Source organism: Sceloporus occidentalis, unplaced genomic scaffold (assembly GCF_023333645.1).
Source record: "Sceloporus occidentalis isolate IW3139 unplaced genomic scaffold, rSceOcc1.0.p SCAF_384, whole genome shotgun sequence".
Taxonomy (NCBI): Eukaryota; Metazoa; Chordata; class Lepidosauria; order Squamata; family Phrynosomatidae; genus Sceloporus; species Sceloporus occidentalis.
This window is the reverse complement of record NW_028317364.1, coordinates 128,501-145,188: the sequence shown is the minus strand read 5'-3', so window position 1 is coordinate 145,188 and position 16,688 is coordinate 128,501. Positions and strand designations below refer to the sequence as shown.

General features: G+C 48.4%; 1 protein-coding gene across 1 annotated transcript; it reads right to left on the bottom strand.

Annotated features, from left to right (window-relative positions):
* Nucleotides 1–1,448: 1,448 nt before the first annotated feature.
* On the bottom strand, nt 1,449–15,530 carry LOC149273335 (uncharacterized). Its single transcript, XM_089506417.1, has 16 exons — nt 15,485–15,530; nt 15,126–15,344; nt 14,671–14,748; nt 13,540–13,815; nt 7,661–7,879; nt 6,208–6,285; nt 5,830–6,111; nt 5,421–5,633; nt 5,126–5,203; nt 4,128–4,382; nt 3,588–3,800; nt 3,072–3,149; nt 2,652–2,885; nt 2,130–2,348; nt 1,856–1,933; nt 1,449–1,609 (listed from the first exon to the last, which is right to left on the bottom strand). Exons 1-16 carry the CDS (start codon nt 15,528–15,530, stop codon nt 1,449–1,451), a joined length of 2,727 nt encoding a protein of 908 aa, XP_089362543.1.
* Nucleotides 15,531–16,688: the final 1,158 nt, after the last annotated feature.

Here is a 16,688-nt window from a genome sequence, read left to right as displayed (position 1 = left end):
GGAAATAGTGCCCTCTAATGGTAATTATGGGTATTACAGCATAGAAGCATCACTGGAGTATGACATCACATGACATCAATCACGAGAGCCCACAAAGAGACCCAAGCCACTGGCAAGAAGAACGCAGAATTCGGGGGGGTCCAGAATACATTGTTGAATATTGAATATTAACCCTGCAAATTATATGAAATGGTCCAATAAAGATATTTTTTTATTAGAAAATCAATACATTTACAGCTCACAGACCAGCGACTGTCCACTGACGGCATGCCACGTGATCTTTGTAACAGCATTTTACCAAATATTAGTGGTTTAATGAATTAGAAGTCCCTGTACCTTATCACTGCCCACGCCAGACAAAACATCTCATGCAGAAAAATAATTCAAACGGCCCATAATTAGAAAACGTGACAATTAAATGCGCAGAAAGCCAGGAAATAAACCTTTTGTACGAGTCTCCGGAAAGCTCCGCACAAACCGTGTCAGTGAAAGCGAGGATATGTTTCCATGATCGGAGCAGCGCTGCCTCCGTGTGCCGCGAGCTGCTCTGTATATATGGAGCTAGTGGTTTCATGTAATGTCTGCACGCAGCGCACGGAAACACACAGGTAATAGAATATTAAAATGGAGAAATGTAAACCTCTCGGCCGAAGCCACGTACCGAGAAACGTGATGGACGGACACAAACTGGTGCCAGAGGCCGGTGCTGGACGACGTCCCACCAGAATGAAGTGTACAGACCCGGTGGCAGGATCATATAGTGAAGCTCTGCGGAGAGCCTGGGATAATGTAATAATATATCACCAGCATGGTTATTCCACCTAACAATGTGGCCATAGTGCAAAGGAACATATATAGCTCTTTTCTGGGGGTGACCTGGGAGTCGCTGTGGCAGTAAGATGGGGTAACAAAAATGAGATGAGCAAAGCAGGACTGCAAGTGTTTTACCTTCATAAAATCAATGGGAAAATCCAAACGTGTCGTTGAGAAGTGCTAGGGGTTGGTTTTAAGGAGCAGAATCCAATGTAAACAAACGCTGTACGCTGTGCCATGTTTACTAAACAGCGCATCACCATGAATCTGCAGCCAGGTGCTGGTTGGGGCTGTAAACTGTTCAGTAAACATAGGCCACGGCCAGGGCAGCACACGGTCAATAAGGATATCTGCCCCACCTGGGGGTGTGAGGGAGTCTTGTAATACTGGGGATTATATTCAGCACTGTCCATTAACTAGATCCTCATTAATATATCTCCGTCACACATCCCGGGTTATGTTGTTTTTTTTTTGATTTACAGATCAGAGGCGTCGAGGAGGAATTCAGAGATCCCAAGTCCTGGGTAGGTGAGAAGTTTCCATTGCAGGGTCTCCTGGTTGCCGACCGGGGCTCAGCTGGCTTGTTCTTGGAGTAGAGCCTCTTTACTATGTCCACAAAGAAAGGCGACACGTTCTTACTTCTTTTTCTGCAGGACGTTGTCTTCAAAGTATCCCTTGTTGGCGATGTTTCCAGCTGGGTCGTAGAAGCCGACGGCGATATACATTCCCTTGCTGTCTGTGCTCAGGCCGAAGCCCACCTGGGACGATGACTTCCATACCATCTGGGTGAAGTTCCCTGAAAAGTAGCACAACGCATCTTAGAACCCCAGAAAGAAGTTTAACGCAAAGCAAAACAGGGGCTTTATTCATTGTATGGCCTGCGTGTCACCAAGAAAGGGAATTCACAAGATTATCCCATCAGATTCAAGCACGAGACCCAAAGGAGATCCCTTGACTTGTATGCCACGACTGCTTACAGCTTGCCGTGTTTTTATCAGCAATGAACGCATCTGGGGGCCATGGGCTGTATACGAATGCTCACCTGACCCGCTCTGAAATCCGGGGTTACTGAAATTGTATTTGGAGATCTCATTGTACCATGACTCGGCCACCTCCTTCCCTGCAGGACACAGAAACAGACACGACACTCTATATATTCCTCAAAACTCATACTTGCACATCGATTGAATCGTTTCAGGTTATTTAAGTGTATAATAAATGCACTCCAGGCGTACATCCACGCTGAGCAAACGTACTCATCAGAGAAGGAAACGTAGTGACACATCTACTGGCTCAGTGGGTTTTGGCCATGGTACCTGTTGGTAAACTGGTGTCGGTTCCCCATCTGTACCACAGGTTCTCCCCGTGCTGGGTATCGCTGTTCTGGAGAGCTCGGATCCCCGCCAGGTGATCAGCCCATTTCTGGGCTTCCTGGATCAGGACCGTGCTGAGCTGCAGCGCTCCGGAACCATGCAGCCGGCGGTATTTGTTGTGCTCATTCAGAAGGTCCTTTCGAAAAGCCTTCAGTTCCTTTTCTGGAAACAGGATGGTGTGAGATTAGTATCATTTTGGTGTTACAAATGCCGGCGTTTAACCACACACATATATATATATATATATCATACAAGGAAGCATGTAGGAACCCAGACCAGATTATATTCACTAGTCAACATGCCAGACCAGGATATTAACATGGCAGGATGGTAAGGGGTCGGGTTCTTTAATGTAATGTATGTCTATTAATAGACAAGGAAATCATATACGGACCAGATTATATATATATATATATATATATATATATATATAAAAAAGATTCTGTGTCCATGGATCATTGGTACCTGGAATGGCAACAACTCCATTAGCACCAGTTTCCTTCGCAAAGCCATCTTCATCATCATCGTCATCAGTCACCTTCGATCCGCGAGGAAGGACATTCTGGGCGTAGAATCCGGGGTTAGTAATATTCCCGCTGGGGTTGTACTGCGCAACCACAATAAACATCCCCTTTCCACTGGACGCTAATCCGACTCCAACCTCCTTGGAGGTCTTCCATACCATCTGCGTGAAATGTCCTGTAAGAGAATAGGGGCTGCTACTTAATAAGAACCAGACATATTTAGCATTTTTGTAGAATGACGCTATCCCGGCTGTTAATGAAACCATAATGTCTATTTCTGGGGTAGGTGGGAAGTGGACGCGCTCCTCCATACCCCAGGTATATCACATTGTACATGTGCTGTGCTGGGGAATCTCTGTACCTGTATCCGCTTGGTATCCTGGTTTGGAAAAGTTGTAATTCTTCTCCTCCTTGTACCAGCTGTCAGCCACCTCCTGTCCTGGGATGAAAGAAACGCGGGATAAAGCTGGGGCAGTGAGAAGTTTGGGCAGCGCTCCAGCGTGCCGGGCCTGGTAGGGATATGAGCTAAATACTAGATCTTAGAAATGGCCATTTCCTAATTCTTGAATCAGGCCTTGGGGGTCCGCCAACAATTCTGAGCAAAACAGATAAAGTAGAGCTGGCCCTTAAGGCTGTATGTTCCTGAATGTAAAGTGACAGAAATAAAATATTTAGAGGTAACATTTGCTGCCACGTTGAGGGAAATTAAGACCCTGTCCGGGTACAGTAACGAGCACCCACACAATTCATATGGATATGAAGAGAGATCAGAGACACGGGTGTCGTAAAGCTCCCTGTCTGCGCAGACATGGCGGCTCCATCTATGTAATGTGCATAGGGACCCCCAAAGCCAGAATGAAGCTGGAATCCCCTCTACCTGTCACGGTGATGGAGGGGCCCCCAGACTTGGCCCATATGTTCTCTCCATACGACGTCTCGCTGTGCTTTAGCGTCTTTAACGTCAGCAGATGCTCGGCCCACTTCTGGGCTTCCTGGCTGATCCGCGAGTTCAGCTGCAATGGTTTTGCTCCGTGGCGAGACCGATATGTGTTGTTTGCATTCAGAAACTCCAAAGCAAACTCTCTGGTGTCTACTAAAGAGTAAAATAAATGTTTAAACAGCGAGTCAAACCTGACATGTCTCAGCTCAGTCACACCGGGCCAAATCCACTGAATGCTCATCTATTCTGTATTATTCAGATGAAGGAACAACCTCCAGGGGCCACTTCAGATTAACCCATAGACTGTTCTCACCCTTTAGGTAATTGTACACACATGATACATACACACACAGAACATACAGGGTACTTATACACACCACGGGTATACCCTGGGGAATTCGTTCTAGAGAGTATATTCATTAAAAGGCCTGTTGATTCAGGAGAGATATACACAGTGATATCTGGGTTGCTCGATACCTGTAGGTGTTGCCGCTGTATCTGCTCTGATGGCTCCCGGATAGTAGGGCCCGGAGGTGCTGTGTTCAGGGGCCGCCGCTCCCACATCAGACACCGGGGTACCCTTCGGCAACACGTTCTTCTGGAAATAGCCAGGATTGGTGATATTCCCAGCCGGGCTGTACTGGGCAACTGCAATCACCATACCTTTGCCATCCACAGCCTTGGCAATGCCAAGTTCTCGAGAATCTTTCCAGACAACCTGAGTTAAGTGACCTAGAGATGGGAGAGCAACCGTATTATTATTTTATATCACCCCCCAGCAGGAGGCGCCACACATCACGGGTTAATTCAACGCACAAAAGGCAGGGGAATAAAACCTACAATATGAACCGAGATGTTAAAAAGCTCAATTAGTTAAAATTGTTACAACAGATCACAAAACTCAATGAAAATACCCTTTTTTTACCTCGATTCCAAGGGATCGGCCACCTCCTGACCGTCAGACATTAGCAGACACGACGTTATAACGCCGGACGGTTTTGTCACATTACAGCAGCACGGAGCAAAGCTCGTTAAAGATTAAAATACAACGTCCGCCACATCGGGAAATGAACCTAAACGCTTTAGCATTTCGCTTTGCCTGCATGGTGTAAAGTGTGGCGGCCACGTAACTGGGGACATCTTCAGGGTCCCAGTTAAAATCCAGACTGCGGTGTACTCTGCGCTGCTCACTTCCAGCTGTTTTGGGAAAGAGTTAATTTTATGTACACTAGAGGACTTTATAAACCCACGAGGCTACCGGACAAAACCAAAATGATTCCCTTCCTGTGCCGAGTAAAATAGTTATCAAAGACCAGGTACAAAGGACGTCTACATCTAACCCCATGTCTATACACAGTTACGCTTCAAAGCGCCAACATATAGAAATTGTGTTATCAGAATAAACGTCACAATTCCTACCTCCTCGGCTGTGACCACATATACCAGACAGGTGTATATCCAGCGAGATGTGTTACCTGTGTTGGATTGGAAGCCGGGTTTGCTGAAGTTGTAGTCCTTTATCTCCCCGTACCACGTGTCCACGACCTCGCTGCCTGTGACACAAAGAGATGGGTGACCACGGAGCAGATACATCCCTGTACTGAGAAGTCTATGCAAGATTCTAAGAACGTGCTATGAATGAGACACCATAAAGTCTCGCCTCTCAATGTTATCACAAAATGCACGAATTGTCATGCTTTACTGCTTTGCGTATGTTTTATGCCATTTTATTTTAATCAGGTAGCAGGGGATGGGTTGGGAGGTCCTCACCAGAAGCATCTCTCATGCTGGAGTTCCACTTGTACCACAGGTTCTCGCCATGGGTGGTGTTGCTGTGCTGCAGAGCGTTGATGGACAGGAGGTGGTTGGCCCATTTCTGGCTGGATTCGCACAGCTCTTGGTTCAGCGCGAGAGCGGGCGCTCCGTGCTGCCGCCGATACTTATTATGAGTGTCTAAAGCTTCCTGCTCGAATGCACCGGCCCCTAAAGCACAATAACCAGAGTCACCCGTTAGTGGATACCATTACCCGAGTTTGGGGCTATCTGTAACCAGACGTCACCAACTGGACAGCCCAGAATACTAGTAGACCCGTCCAACTAAAGGAACACAACAGACACGCCAGCTACCAGTAAGAAAACAAAACATGGCGGAAACGTACAGGGGTCCCGATGTAGAGACCCTCACCTCGTCTGCCAAAGCCTGCCTGAGCTTTCCGCTCACTGGAGGGCTTGTCTGGTTCTGGGTCCCTGGTGCTGCTGGGTTTCCACCGTGATCCCGATCCGGCGCTGTCTGTAGAAGGCGCCGACCCGGCAGGCAGGACGTTCTTCTCGAAGAAGCCCGGGTTTGTGATGTTCCCCGCCGGGTCGTACTGTCCCACCACAAAGAAGAGGCCGTTACCGTCCGTTGCCACCCCGACTCCCACCTCCTTGGAGTCCTTCCAGACGACCTGCGTGAAGTGACCTTCAGGGATGATACAAAAACATACGGAATCAAGTATTTGGAATAAATCGGGGTTACGCTCCGTCTCCTCCACTGGCTCCGGTCACCATGTTTTACCTGTGTTACTGCGGAAACCTGGCCTGGCAAAGTCATAATTCTTTATTTCGTCGTACCAAGAGTCCACGGGCTCGTGACCTACAGGGGAGAAGAGACGATGTTATTGGGGTCACAAAAAGCAGATTCCAGGATGTCCAACTACCCCCAACGGTATCCGTCCCAAGTGTCCTTATGTGCCCTGTCCAGTCCAGTGATGCCCCTCACTCCCCCCTGATGCCCCTCTTTTCTATGGGCTCAGAATGTTTGCCGAGTATGAGGGGATCGCAGGGTTCTGCAGCCCTAAAAGCCCCTGTAATGTGTATAGAAACAGCAGGGAAGGGCTTTATAAACTAAACGGGGTAAATAAACCCCATTATTATTCTTCTACCTGCCCTCCTCAGTAATATAAATATACCCAGCAATTGGGCTCAAAAGGCACATGAAGGGTATGGGTAAAGCCCCGCCCCGCCCCGCCTATAACCACACCCCCTGAACGGAAATGCCCCTATGTAGTGAGGATAAATCTCTATACATAATCGTTAAGCAGCTGTACCCCTGTAGACATGCCCCATTACCCCTGACGGTGTATCCACAACGGGTTAAAAGTTTAATTAACCATTGATTTAATTAACCGGTCTCCTGATAGGTTGACTTCAGCACGTGCCGGCAGTAGCCAATCAGGAGGCGGTGAGGTACCGCCGTTCAGTCACTTTGACTGCAACACCAGCTCCTTTTTTGCCGCGCGCCGAATCCCGCGTCTGATTGGCTTTCCCCTGTCATGTGACGGCACAGCCCTATAGGAAGCGGGATAACGGCTCGTGCCTACTGTGAGGGGTTCGTGTTGGTGTGAGACTGCAAGAGAGAGGGGAGCTGCACCGGTACGCGGTCATGCAGGGGTTAATACCCTGTACCGAGCAGTCCCTGCACACACAGCAGAGCTCTGTAACCCAGCAGGTGGCTGATGTGGGAATGAAGGAAACCCCAGGACCTGGGCCTTCCCTACATGGTAAAATCTCTATATACCCCCCTGTATAAATACCCAGCTGGTAACCTGCCCCCTTGCATCCCCAGCCAATATATGGTTAGACAATTAATGGAGAACCCTAAGAATAATACTCTGCATCGCTATATGACTGCGGCAGTAAAGCGGGGTCACAGTGTTCTGCTATAACTGACACTAAGGACGCGTGTTTATTGATGCCCGTTTTCTCCATTCCCTGCAGGGCCACCTCTGCTGGATGATGGGCCTGGCTGTGATGGGGATACCTGGCTTTACGTCAGATCAGCAGCATACAGCGCATGGTAAGCAGGCGTTTAGTATCTGAAATGGCTGCTGCTGTCCTTCTCACTGCGCTCATACACACCAGAACGCGGCACTACGGCTTCATTACATGCTTTAATCGCACAATCAGGTGCCCGACCTGGTGCCCGTGGCGGCATCGATTCGCTAAGCGGCGTCACGCGCGGTGGGTACCTGGCAGTTCTCTGGAGTTGGAGCTGTATTTGTAGTACAGGTTCTCTCCGTGGTCGCTGGCGCTGTGTTTCAGGGTCCGGATGGACAGCAGGTGGTCAGCCCATTGCTGAGCAGATCGGCAGAGGTCACGGTTCAGCTGGAGAGGGGGCGCCCTGTGTCTCTTCCGGTAGGCGTTGTGCGCAGATAGGAAATCCTTCTCAAACTGGCTCTCCTCGGCACCTACAGCATGGAATCCATCATTAGTCCGTCACCGAGCGGAGGAGTTTACGGGGCTGTCGCTGCGCACGCGATAACAGAGAATTTAAATCTCGCTCTATAAGGCCGAGCACGGTGCGTGTTATTTTTATAGACGTGTTTGTGGGAATATTTCACATGTAGCGGGACGGTTCTCACGGCAAAGTGTTACTATGTAAAGACATGTTATTTAAAGCTAGAAGCGGACTTTCCCGAAGACGGCCCCCCTCATTCCAATCGCCAAATTCACTGCGACTTGTGAATCATAGCATTGCACTGTGAGGAATCCAGAACCCGGGAAGCACACGGTTCCCATCATTATGTATGTTAAAGACACATCCGCCGGCACCGCAACATTATAAATCAAAGCCAGAGATCTGGCGCAAAATGCTGCGGCTTGTGCAGTCTCCATAGCAACTAAAATGGCACATGACACTTTGCACCAGAATTGCTCTTTATACGTAATCTGCTTTATGACTATATATATCAAAAGTCCGGTATCTGCACTGAAACACGGTATACGGATAGATGGTCTTTTCGGACAGGCAGGTCTAAGGTTTGCGGAGTTCTGTCATTTTGTCAATAAAAGGGGTTTTATTGTGTTTATCGTCTAGCATGCGGTAAACGGTATTGCAGAGGAAAGGCCACCAGCGTAACACTGAAACACACAAAACTTAACAAGCTGTGACAGAGCTCCGAGCGGCCCCCAATTGCCTCCTATTAGACGCAGAAAGAATTGTGTGTTTCCTTGTAACACGTCACACGGGGTTTAGCCGGTACAGGGTGTGCTGTGTGTTCTGGCAGAATGCAGGTCATGGCGGGCCGATAACAGCAAATAAACCTGTGAAAACAAGCTGGCCAAATTAGGAGACGTGTCGGCCAGTGTAAGAAGGGGAGCGGGCCCGCTGTGATTCCCAAACACATCAGGGGCCAGAACTTGATGGAGGCCATTGTGTTCCCATGGGTTCAATTTGAGCATCACCAACATACAAGACACATTAACATTCTTTACAGGGGCTCTAATATATATTATTTCATGTGTTAACATAGCTTAAGGAGAAGCTGCAGCACAGCTGCCATGATCCCATTTTGCAGCACTAAAATAAGTGGCAGGAGTTAGAAGTTTGGGGGGGGGTGAAGAGAGGCAAATACATATGGGGGGATTCTGCAAGGGCGGATATCATGGCTGACGTGTACCTGGAAGGAGTAAGGGTTACTACTAAAGAGTTCTGCATTTTACGTGAGCTGGCGTAGGAGTATTAATTAGCGGTGGCTGCGTTGCCGGCGGTAGACATGTCTTCTGATGCTAATAAATGTTACTATCTTGTTTTAGGATTACGGTTCCTCCGTGTCACTTTACAGCTGCTGCAAACCTGGTGGAGACCCCTGATAAATGATTACTATAAAGTGGGACTGACAGGACAAGGAAAACAATAAACAGGTATGTGGCCGTGTAATGTAGCAATGCATGAACATTAACAGCCTGCTGTACGAGAAAAAAATCAGTAACAGAGTAACAGGGACAGTCATATCAGAACATTATCTGTAACCTGTGGACCCGGCAGCAGGAGACTGGATCCTCTCGGCACAGGAGGATCCGTCACCGCCCAAGTCCATGTGACCGATCTACTCGAGAAGGAGACCCAGATACCCCGCGTAGACAGAGGGTGGGGAGGGCTTGTGGCTCCCAACTTGGAAAGATAAAACTTTAGCTGACAGCACAGCAGTAACTTGATCATTGGCTTTGGGTGAAATACGGACGGAAAATGTATTTCAGTTATTGCAGGGTGACCCGTGTCGGGAATCGGTGTAAGTGTGTCCCTTGTGTGGTGGAGAAGGAGGCATCAGATCACGCTTCATCATGTCCCTGTCCCCTCGGGACGTGACCTCAGTGTCACAGACAAGCATTCCTCTGATCCACAAGACTGGTCGGAAACATTTTACTGGCTGGTAAACAACGGCAGACGCTGAACACGTAACAGAACGGCCGCGCCGCAAAATGCGAACGAATGTGCCACAAAAAGCGCGCCGCAATGCAACAACTCCCCAAATGAACACGTAGATTAGGCCGGACTCATTGAGGAATATGTCGCTTTATAATGGCATTTAAACGCTGCAACAGAGGGATTGTTTGTTGAACTGTACAGAGAATAAAGCAGCCCTGTATGTACATAGACAGACACGTAGTAAACCCCCAAACTCCATCCTCAGCCCCCCTCCGCTACTCAGTGGGAAAAATCAAACTCTTAACAATTAATCTCTAGCAGCAAAAGAGTTAACACAAGTTTTAGCAACACCCGGGTTGATGCCGAGGAGACAAGATCATCAAGTCCTAAGTCAGCACACACTCAGTACCAGCAGCGGCTACCTACCTCTCACGGCGCGCCTCGAGAAGCAGCCTCCCATGTCGCCTTCTTAACCCGAGCAGACTTTACCCCGTCCGGCCTCCTCCAGGCGTTCAGCAAGACAAGGGCCGAGTCACATAACCGCGGCGGAGCTCCTCCAGAGCTGGGCTGATGAAAGGCAGGGCCTCTGGATGCTCAGACACGGAGCCCGGGGAGGAGGGGAAGTAACCCCTGAGCCGGAGCCCGAGGAGGAGGGGAAGTAACCCCTGAGCCCGGCTCACGAACTAAAAACTCCCAACAGCTGCAGCGAGTGCAGCAAACGCTCCCCCTGCCTGCCGTCACACCGAACATCTGGAAGGGACTAACCGTTTGCGTGCCAGAACACTACAGGGTGAGGCGACAAGGCGTCTGCTTAACCCTTACTGTGTCAGAGCGGTTAACGGAAATGCAAAGCAAGGTATATGTGGCTCACGCAGGACTCCAAGTGGTTTTTTAACTATAGTTTTGTGTTACTTCATCTCTGAGTACTCATGATGGGCCATATCAGGGGGGTTTTGGTTTTAAAAGTTATTGGGAATCAGAGTCTTAAAGGACAGGAGGTGTTGTTTTTTTTGGCTCCTCCAGTCAGGGACCCTTATAAAACCCTGCAGCCTGTCTTTCAAATGCATCCCGGTTAAATGGGAAGTCTGGCCATTCTGCGCGAGGGGTTCATGGCTTGATCGTGGGTGACACCTGTAGAGCTCTGTCCCATGTTCAGAGGGGTCGTTTAGTCTGCAAGCTCTTTGGACAAGTCTCTTTGTTGCCTCCTGTCCGTGCAGATAGTCTCGGGTTATGCTATAAAAGGGCTCTTTTTCTTTCTACGGCTAAAACAGTACGAATCTATACCACATAGACAAAACATAATATGCTTAAAAGGTATTTGAAGTAGTCAAACGCTCATACATGGCCCTGCCACTAATTTGTAACTGGAAGGATTAGGTTTCCCGTGCGCAGGACCCCTCACCGCATTAGTCGGGTATCTCCATTTTAAAGAGATCGCTTCACTCCAATAGCAACCGGTCTAACTGGAATCCAGAGACCGCGGCGAAAAGTGAAAGGGAAAGCTGGCATGACTGCGGCCGCCTGGAGCGGCAGATAAGGTGGGGCAGCTCTTACTACTTCCATTTCCAATGTGCAACACACGAGCCCGCAAGCAAGCCGGCCATGGGGCTACTGAACAGCTAACTGGATTTATACCCATCGGTGAATAGGGACATAATCAATGCATCTGTTCCACAGAGTGATTAGAGGCCAGGTGATCATTTAAAGCCGTATAGGGTTCTAAATACATTATGCCTGTCCCGGTTATTCCACAATATAACCATAGCTGCATTCAGAGCCCCCATTATGTCTCTAGAACGGGCGCTGTCTGAGCTCATTGGTGGTTTAATGGCCAAGAAGCCACCTTTTCATGCTGGAACAGATTCCCATACCTGCCCTCAAGTAACCTATTAACTGTGTTCTGGCAGGGGTTAACAAGATGCCAGAAGCTACAGATGGACATCCTCTTTCCCTTTAACGTAACATTACTGGATTGCCCCTTTAACTAGGATTTTGTATTAAAAATATACAGCATTCAGGGTAGCAGAGAGTCAGTGAGCCTCAGCTAATGGGAGAATCTGTTAAAAGCCAGAAAGCAGCAGAGGACCCTGAAAGTAGTGTTCCCTCTGAGGTGAGAGATGCACCGCTGAAACTGTGCAAACCGTTACAAAAAGTAGCTGTAGCTTTGAGCTACTTTTTAGGCCCGGCTTAAAGCAGCGGAGCAGACGACGCTCGCAGGGCCCCGATCGCTTCAACATGGAAATGGTTAACTGTGCTCTATAAAGGCTTCTTGTGAAGGGGGTTTGGAGGAGGGGAAGCCATTCATTGTGTGGCAGAATGTGAGAATTCCCTGCCAGGCTTGGTGCATTTTAATTCTGTCTGATTTATCCCCCTCCCCATCACCAAAAACAAGAAGCAGTTTGTGGCCTGTCCTCCCAATGACTTCCTCCTCCCCACTGATCTCATTAAGGCTCATTGCCCGAATAATGTGTCACGTGACCTCCTACAGTGATGGGACGCCTAAGACAAATTCCTCAGCTGGACTACTTCAACGACGCTGTTTATATTGGGATTTCCCTGCTTTGGGGGACATTTGGGGAAAGTTAAACATGTGAGCTATTTATCTTGCCGCCGTTTAGAGATCTAAACTATATTAATAGGAGAAATGGATTAAGAACTGATTTGTTCACTAGAGTTGTCTAGAGTATTTTCTGATGGACGCTTGAGTCTCTCGAATATGGGAAGCTGGCGAAAGATAAAACCAAGTCTGGGAGACATAGAAAGGTCTAATTTTTAGAAAAAAAAAAGTGAATTCACAAAGGACAGAAAACACGACTGAACACATTCCCGTGAAACTGGTCAATCTCACTCTGGGCACGAGAAGCGCTTTCTAATCCTTCTAATCCTTTTTTTTTTTTTACGCATTCATGAAGTTCTGACCCGATTTGAAGGAAGGAAACTGGAAGTTGGTCTGAGACCCCCGACCATGACTACCCCGATCCGTACCGGCAGAGCAACAGATTTTTTCTAGTTTGTTCCTAAATAAGGAGGCGTTTCACCTAAATAGATGATATTAGGAATACAGTTTTTTGTAAACCTGAGAAAATGCTCTGTTCCTGCTAAACATGCGGTGTCAGGATTCTTACAATTATAGCCGTGTCGCTGAATGCAAGTGTTACAGAACGGAACCCAGAAAAGGAAACATTTCAGCAACAAAAATATCATATCCCGACCAACTCAACCCGTCATTAGTTCTAATAATACCGGGCCTCTAAGCATGAACTCAGCAGAACCCCGCGTCTCCTCATCTCTAACGTCTCCTCCGAAGCCATCCTATCCTCTCCCAACATTCACCAAACCATGACCTTCTCCATCTGACCGAACAATTACAGACAAGCTCGCCTCTCCACCGTCTCGCGGCTCTTGGCCCTCGAATATTACGTTACAGTTTGCTGCACATTCACATTGTGTTGAGAAGTGCCGCGTTTTCAGACCCAAAACCTGATTTCATGCTTGTATAGAGCTTTAATGAGATGCGTGGGATTCAGCGGCTCGGGATTGACGTGTTCAGCCGCGATTCTCTCGCTAAGGAACTGTTAGATTCTCGTGATGCACCAGCGCATGCGCCCAGGACACGGCCAGCTCGGCCGCCCTTATGCTAGATCTACCCCTAGAGCTCCATACAGTGTGTCCTTAATGGACCGGTTTATTGTCACTCACCTTTTCTGCCAGGTAATGAGGCCGGCTTGGTATCGCTGGTGGACTTGCTTGGTCTTGAATCATCGCGGCTTCCTTGATTCCCTAGCGATCCCGATCCGGCGCTGTCTGTAGAAGGCGCCGACCCGGCAGGCAGGACATTCTTCTCGAAGTAGCCCGGGTTTGTGATGTTCCCCGCCGGGTCGTACTGTCCCACCACAAAGAAAAGGCCGTTACCGTCTGTAGCCACCCCGACTCCCACCTCCTTGGAGTCCTTCCAGACGACCTGCGTGAAGTGACCTGTGAAGGACATTAAAGATATATATATTTTGGCTTTACGATATCTGAGAACATCAGCGGCTGGCTTATTGTTCATGGTCTGCAACAAACCGGTGTTTCTCCCTCATAAATGAGGCTTTTTAAAGAAATGCCACGTTAAACATGCGGCGGATGCATTCGGCAACAGGGCTCCGAAACATGAGCAAAGTGAGCCGAGAAAACTATTCAAGATACTGGAAAATATGGACTGAAGGAAGCGCCCGGCGTCGGTAGAACCATCTGGAATATGCCCACTAGAGGTCACCAGCGGAGACGGATGATCATTAAGGCTGCTCTAGAACGTTTATTAATCAGTTCCAAAGGCTGTTTTGCATTTAGATGGCACCAGGAGTGACTTTTAGGGAGTATAATAGTCCCTGTGAACATGTCTTATCTGACCCCCCCAAGGACTAAAAGGCACGAGATTATCTCGAGCAGATCTGACACGTGGAATAACGTTCTGTAAATCTGAATCGCTGTCTGCGTGATTTACTGACGTTTTAAAACAGCTGTCCTTTCCCAGTTATTTGTAATAAAATATTATACTATTATTCTAGGGGTCACTCGGGAAAAAGGGGCCGGTGCAGTTTGAGAAATGTGAACACAACGTATTCATTGTTGCGGGGAATGATGTGGTTTGCAGATGGCCGATCTGTATTAATTAGGTGTTTTCATTTTTTGTATGTGGCATCTATAAAAGTGGTTTAGTGGGCCGGGCAAAAAACGCGTAATAACCGGGAAGAATGTAGCCTTTCCCAATGAAATGCCCCGTACGAATGACAGCTGTGCTCGTTGCCGGGAGGCACAGTCCCATCGCTCGCCGTGTGGGCTTCTTACCCGTGTTGCCTCCAAAGCCAGGTTTACTGAAGTTGTAATTCTTAATCTCGCTGTACCAGGAATCCACGGGCTCGTGACCTTACGGGTGAAGAGACAGAGTTAACATTGTACGGCACAACCTTTGGGCAGCGAAACGGCCGGGTAGCGCCCCCTCTCTGCCATTCATTTTTTGGGGGGTGTTTGGCATTGGGGACCGGCGACCGGACTCGTGGAGAACGTTTAGTAGAGAGTGATGCAGCCAGTGGAAGCAGCTCTCACGTGTCCCCTGATTCATCCCCCCGGAGGGTCCCTGCGTGTTTATGAGAAACATCACATGCTGTTATTGCGGGTGGCATCATGTTTACTGCGGGATCTGTGACACAAATAACACTACCCTCAAGCAGCAGGCGCCGGTCGCAGTCTGTGAGGGTAAATATTTGGGCTGATGGTAGTTGCAGCGGGTGCAGCTCGCGTACCTGGCAGCTCCTTTGCTCTGGAGCTGTATTTGTAGAACAGGTTCTCGCCGTGGTTGCTGTTGCTGTGCTGTAAGCTGCGGATTGAAAGCAGGTGGTCAGCCCATTTCTGTGCAGATTGGCAAAGCCCTGGGTTGAGCCGGAGAGGTGGCGCTCCGTGCTTCTTCCGATAGGAATTGTGGGCCGACAGAAAATCTTCCTCAAACTTTTTTAGGTTTACACCTTTAGGAAAGAAAAAGAGCAGTATGGAGTAAGGATAGACACGCAATTCAGCTGCCGCCGGAGCATTATCCATCCATTATCCATTACCAAATAACCCACTACATGCATCTCAGCGCATTGTCCGGGGCCCCAGATCTCACCTTGGTCTTGGAGACGTAGCCCTGCAAATCTCTGATTGAAGGTCATGGCTGGAGGAGATAATATGAAGGATATGTTAGTTACCCCTCTGTGATCCCTTTCCAGTGATCCCTTTCACGACACTGTCCCTTTAAGAAACTACATGCAGGTACAAGTTCCTGAAAATATACATTTTAACCTACATTGTGGTCAAATTATTAGATTGTTACAAATTATATATTTTAACCTAGATTCTGAATATTTGGGTTGTTTACAAGTTCAGTGAGTGCTGAACCTTTTCTTTCGAGGGTGTGAGATTTAACATCCCAGCCCGTTAGATATGAGTAATCACAAAACCACAATTTCTATATGTTTTTTTGTTTACTTCCTGCACGGAAGCTGATTAACCCTTCAGGGGTCGTCTTTCCCCGCTGTCTGTAGGTACATTTGCGGTTTGCGCTGTCATAGACTTACAGGGAATCGGGTAATGAAAGATACGTCTCAGAATACAGGGGAACCCTCTGCTACTTACACAGGTAGAAATAAAACTAAATATTTAGGTTTTAAATGCTTATTTCATTCTCGTTAGGCTTTACCGAGACTTACATCTTTCCTTACTGCAAAGAAAACTCTCTTTATGTGATAAGACCCCTGAAGCCCCCGAGAATCAGCCGCTTCACAGCGAGAATCTTTGCATTTACCCCAAGACGATGAGAACCCGTTGGTATTAAACGCCCAAGCGGCTGTGATAGACACTCAGCTGATGTGTACTCGTGCGTCGGCTGGCAGCTGATTACAGTGCAAACATACATCGTATCTAATCACACGCCACGAACAATGGATTCCCTGCGTGACACCCACCCGCGCAGGACAAAGGTACCTCAGTCTGTGCTCTGCTACCAAACTACACCTTTTACTTACTCAAAGAGGCATTGTGATCAGAGGAGGAGCAGGGAGAGGGTTATTACATCGGTAACCTGCCCCCTCTGGATGCACAATGCAGCTGAACCCAAGCAGGGCGAGAATTCTTACAGCGCCTCGCACACCGTCACCTGTGCACGGCTGCTTTAACCACCGCGGCCCGATTTTCCAGTGCGTCATGAGTAAGGACACCCCGCTACGAACCGGGACCAGCGTCCAGGACTTTGCCCCAGAACCACTCACTGTATATAAAGGAAGACGGTGTCTCGTAAAACGCGCTGGGCTGTGTGCTTTGGCGGTGCTCAC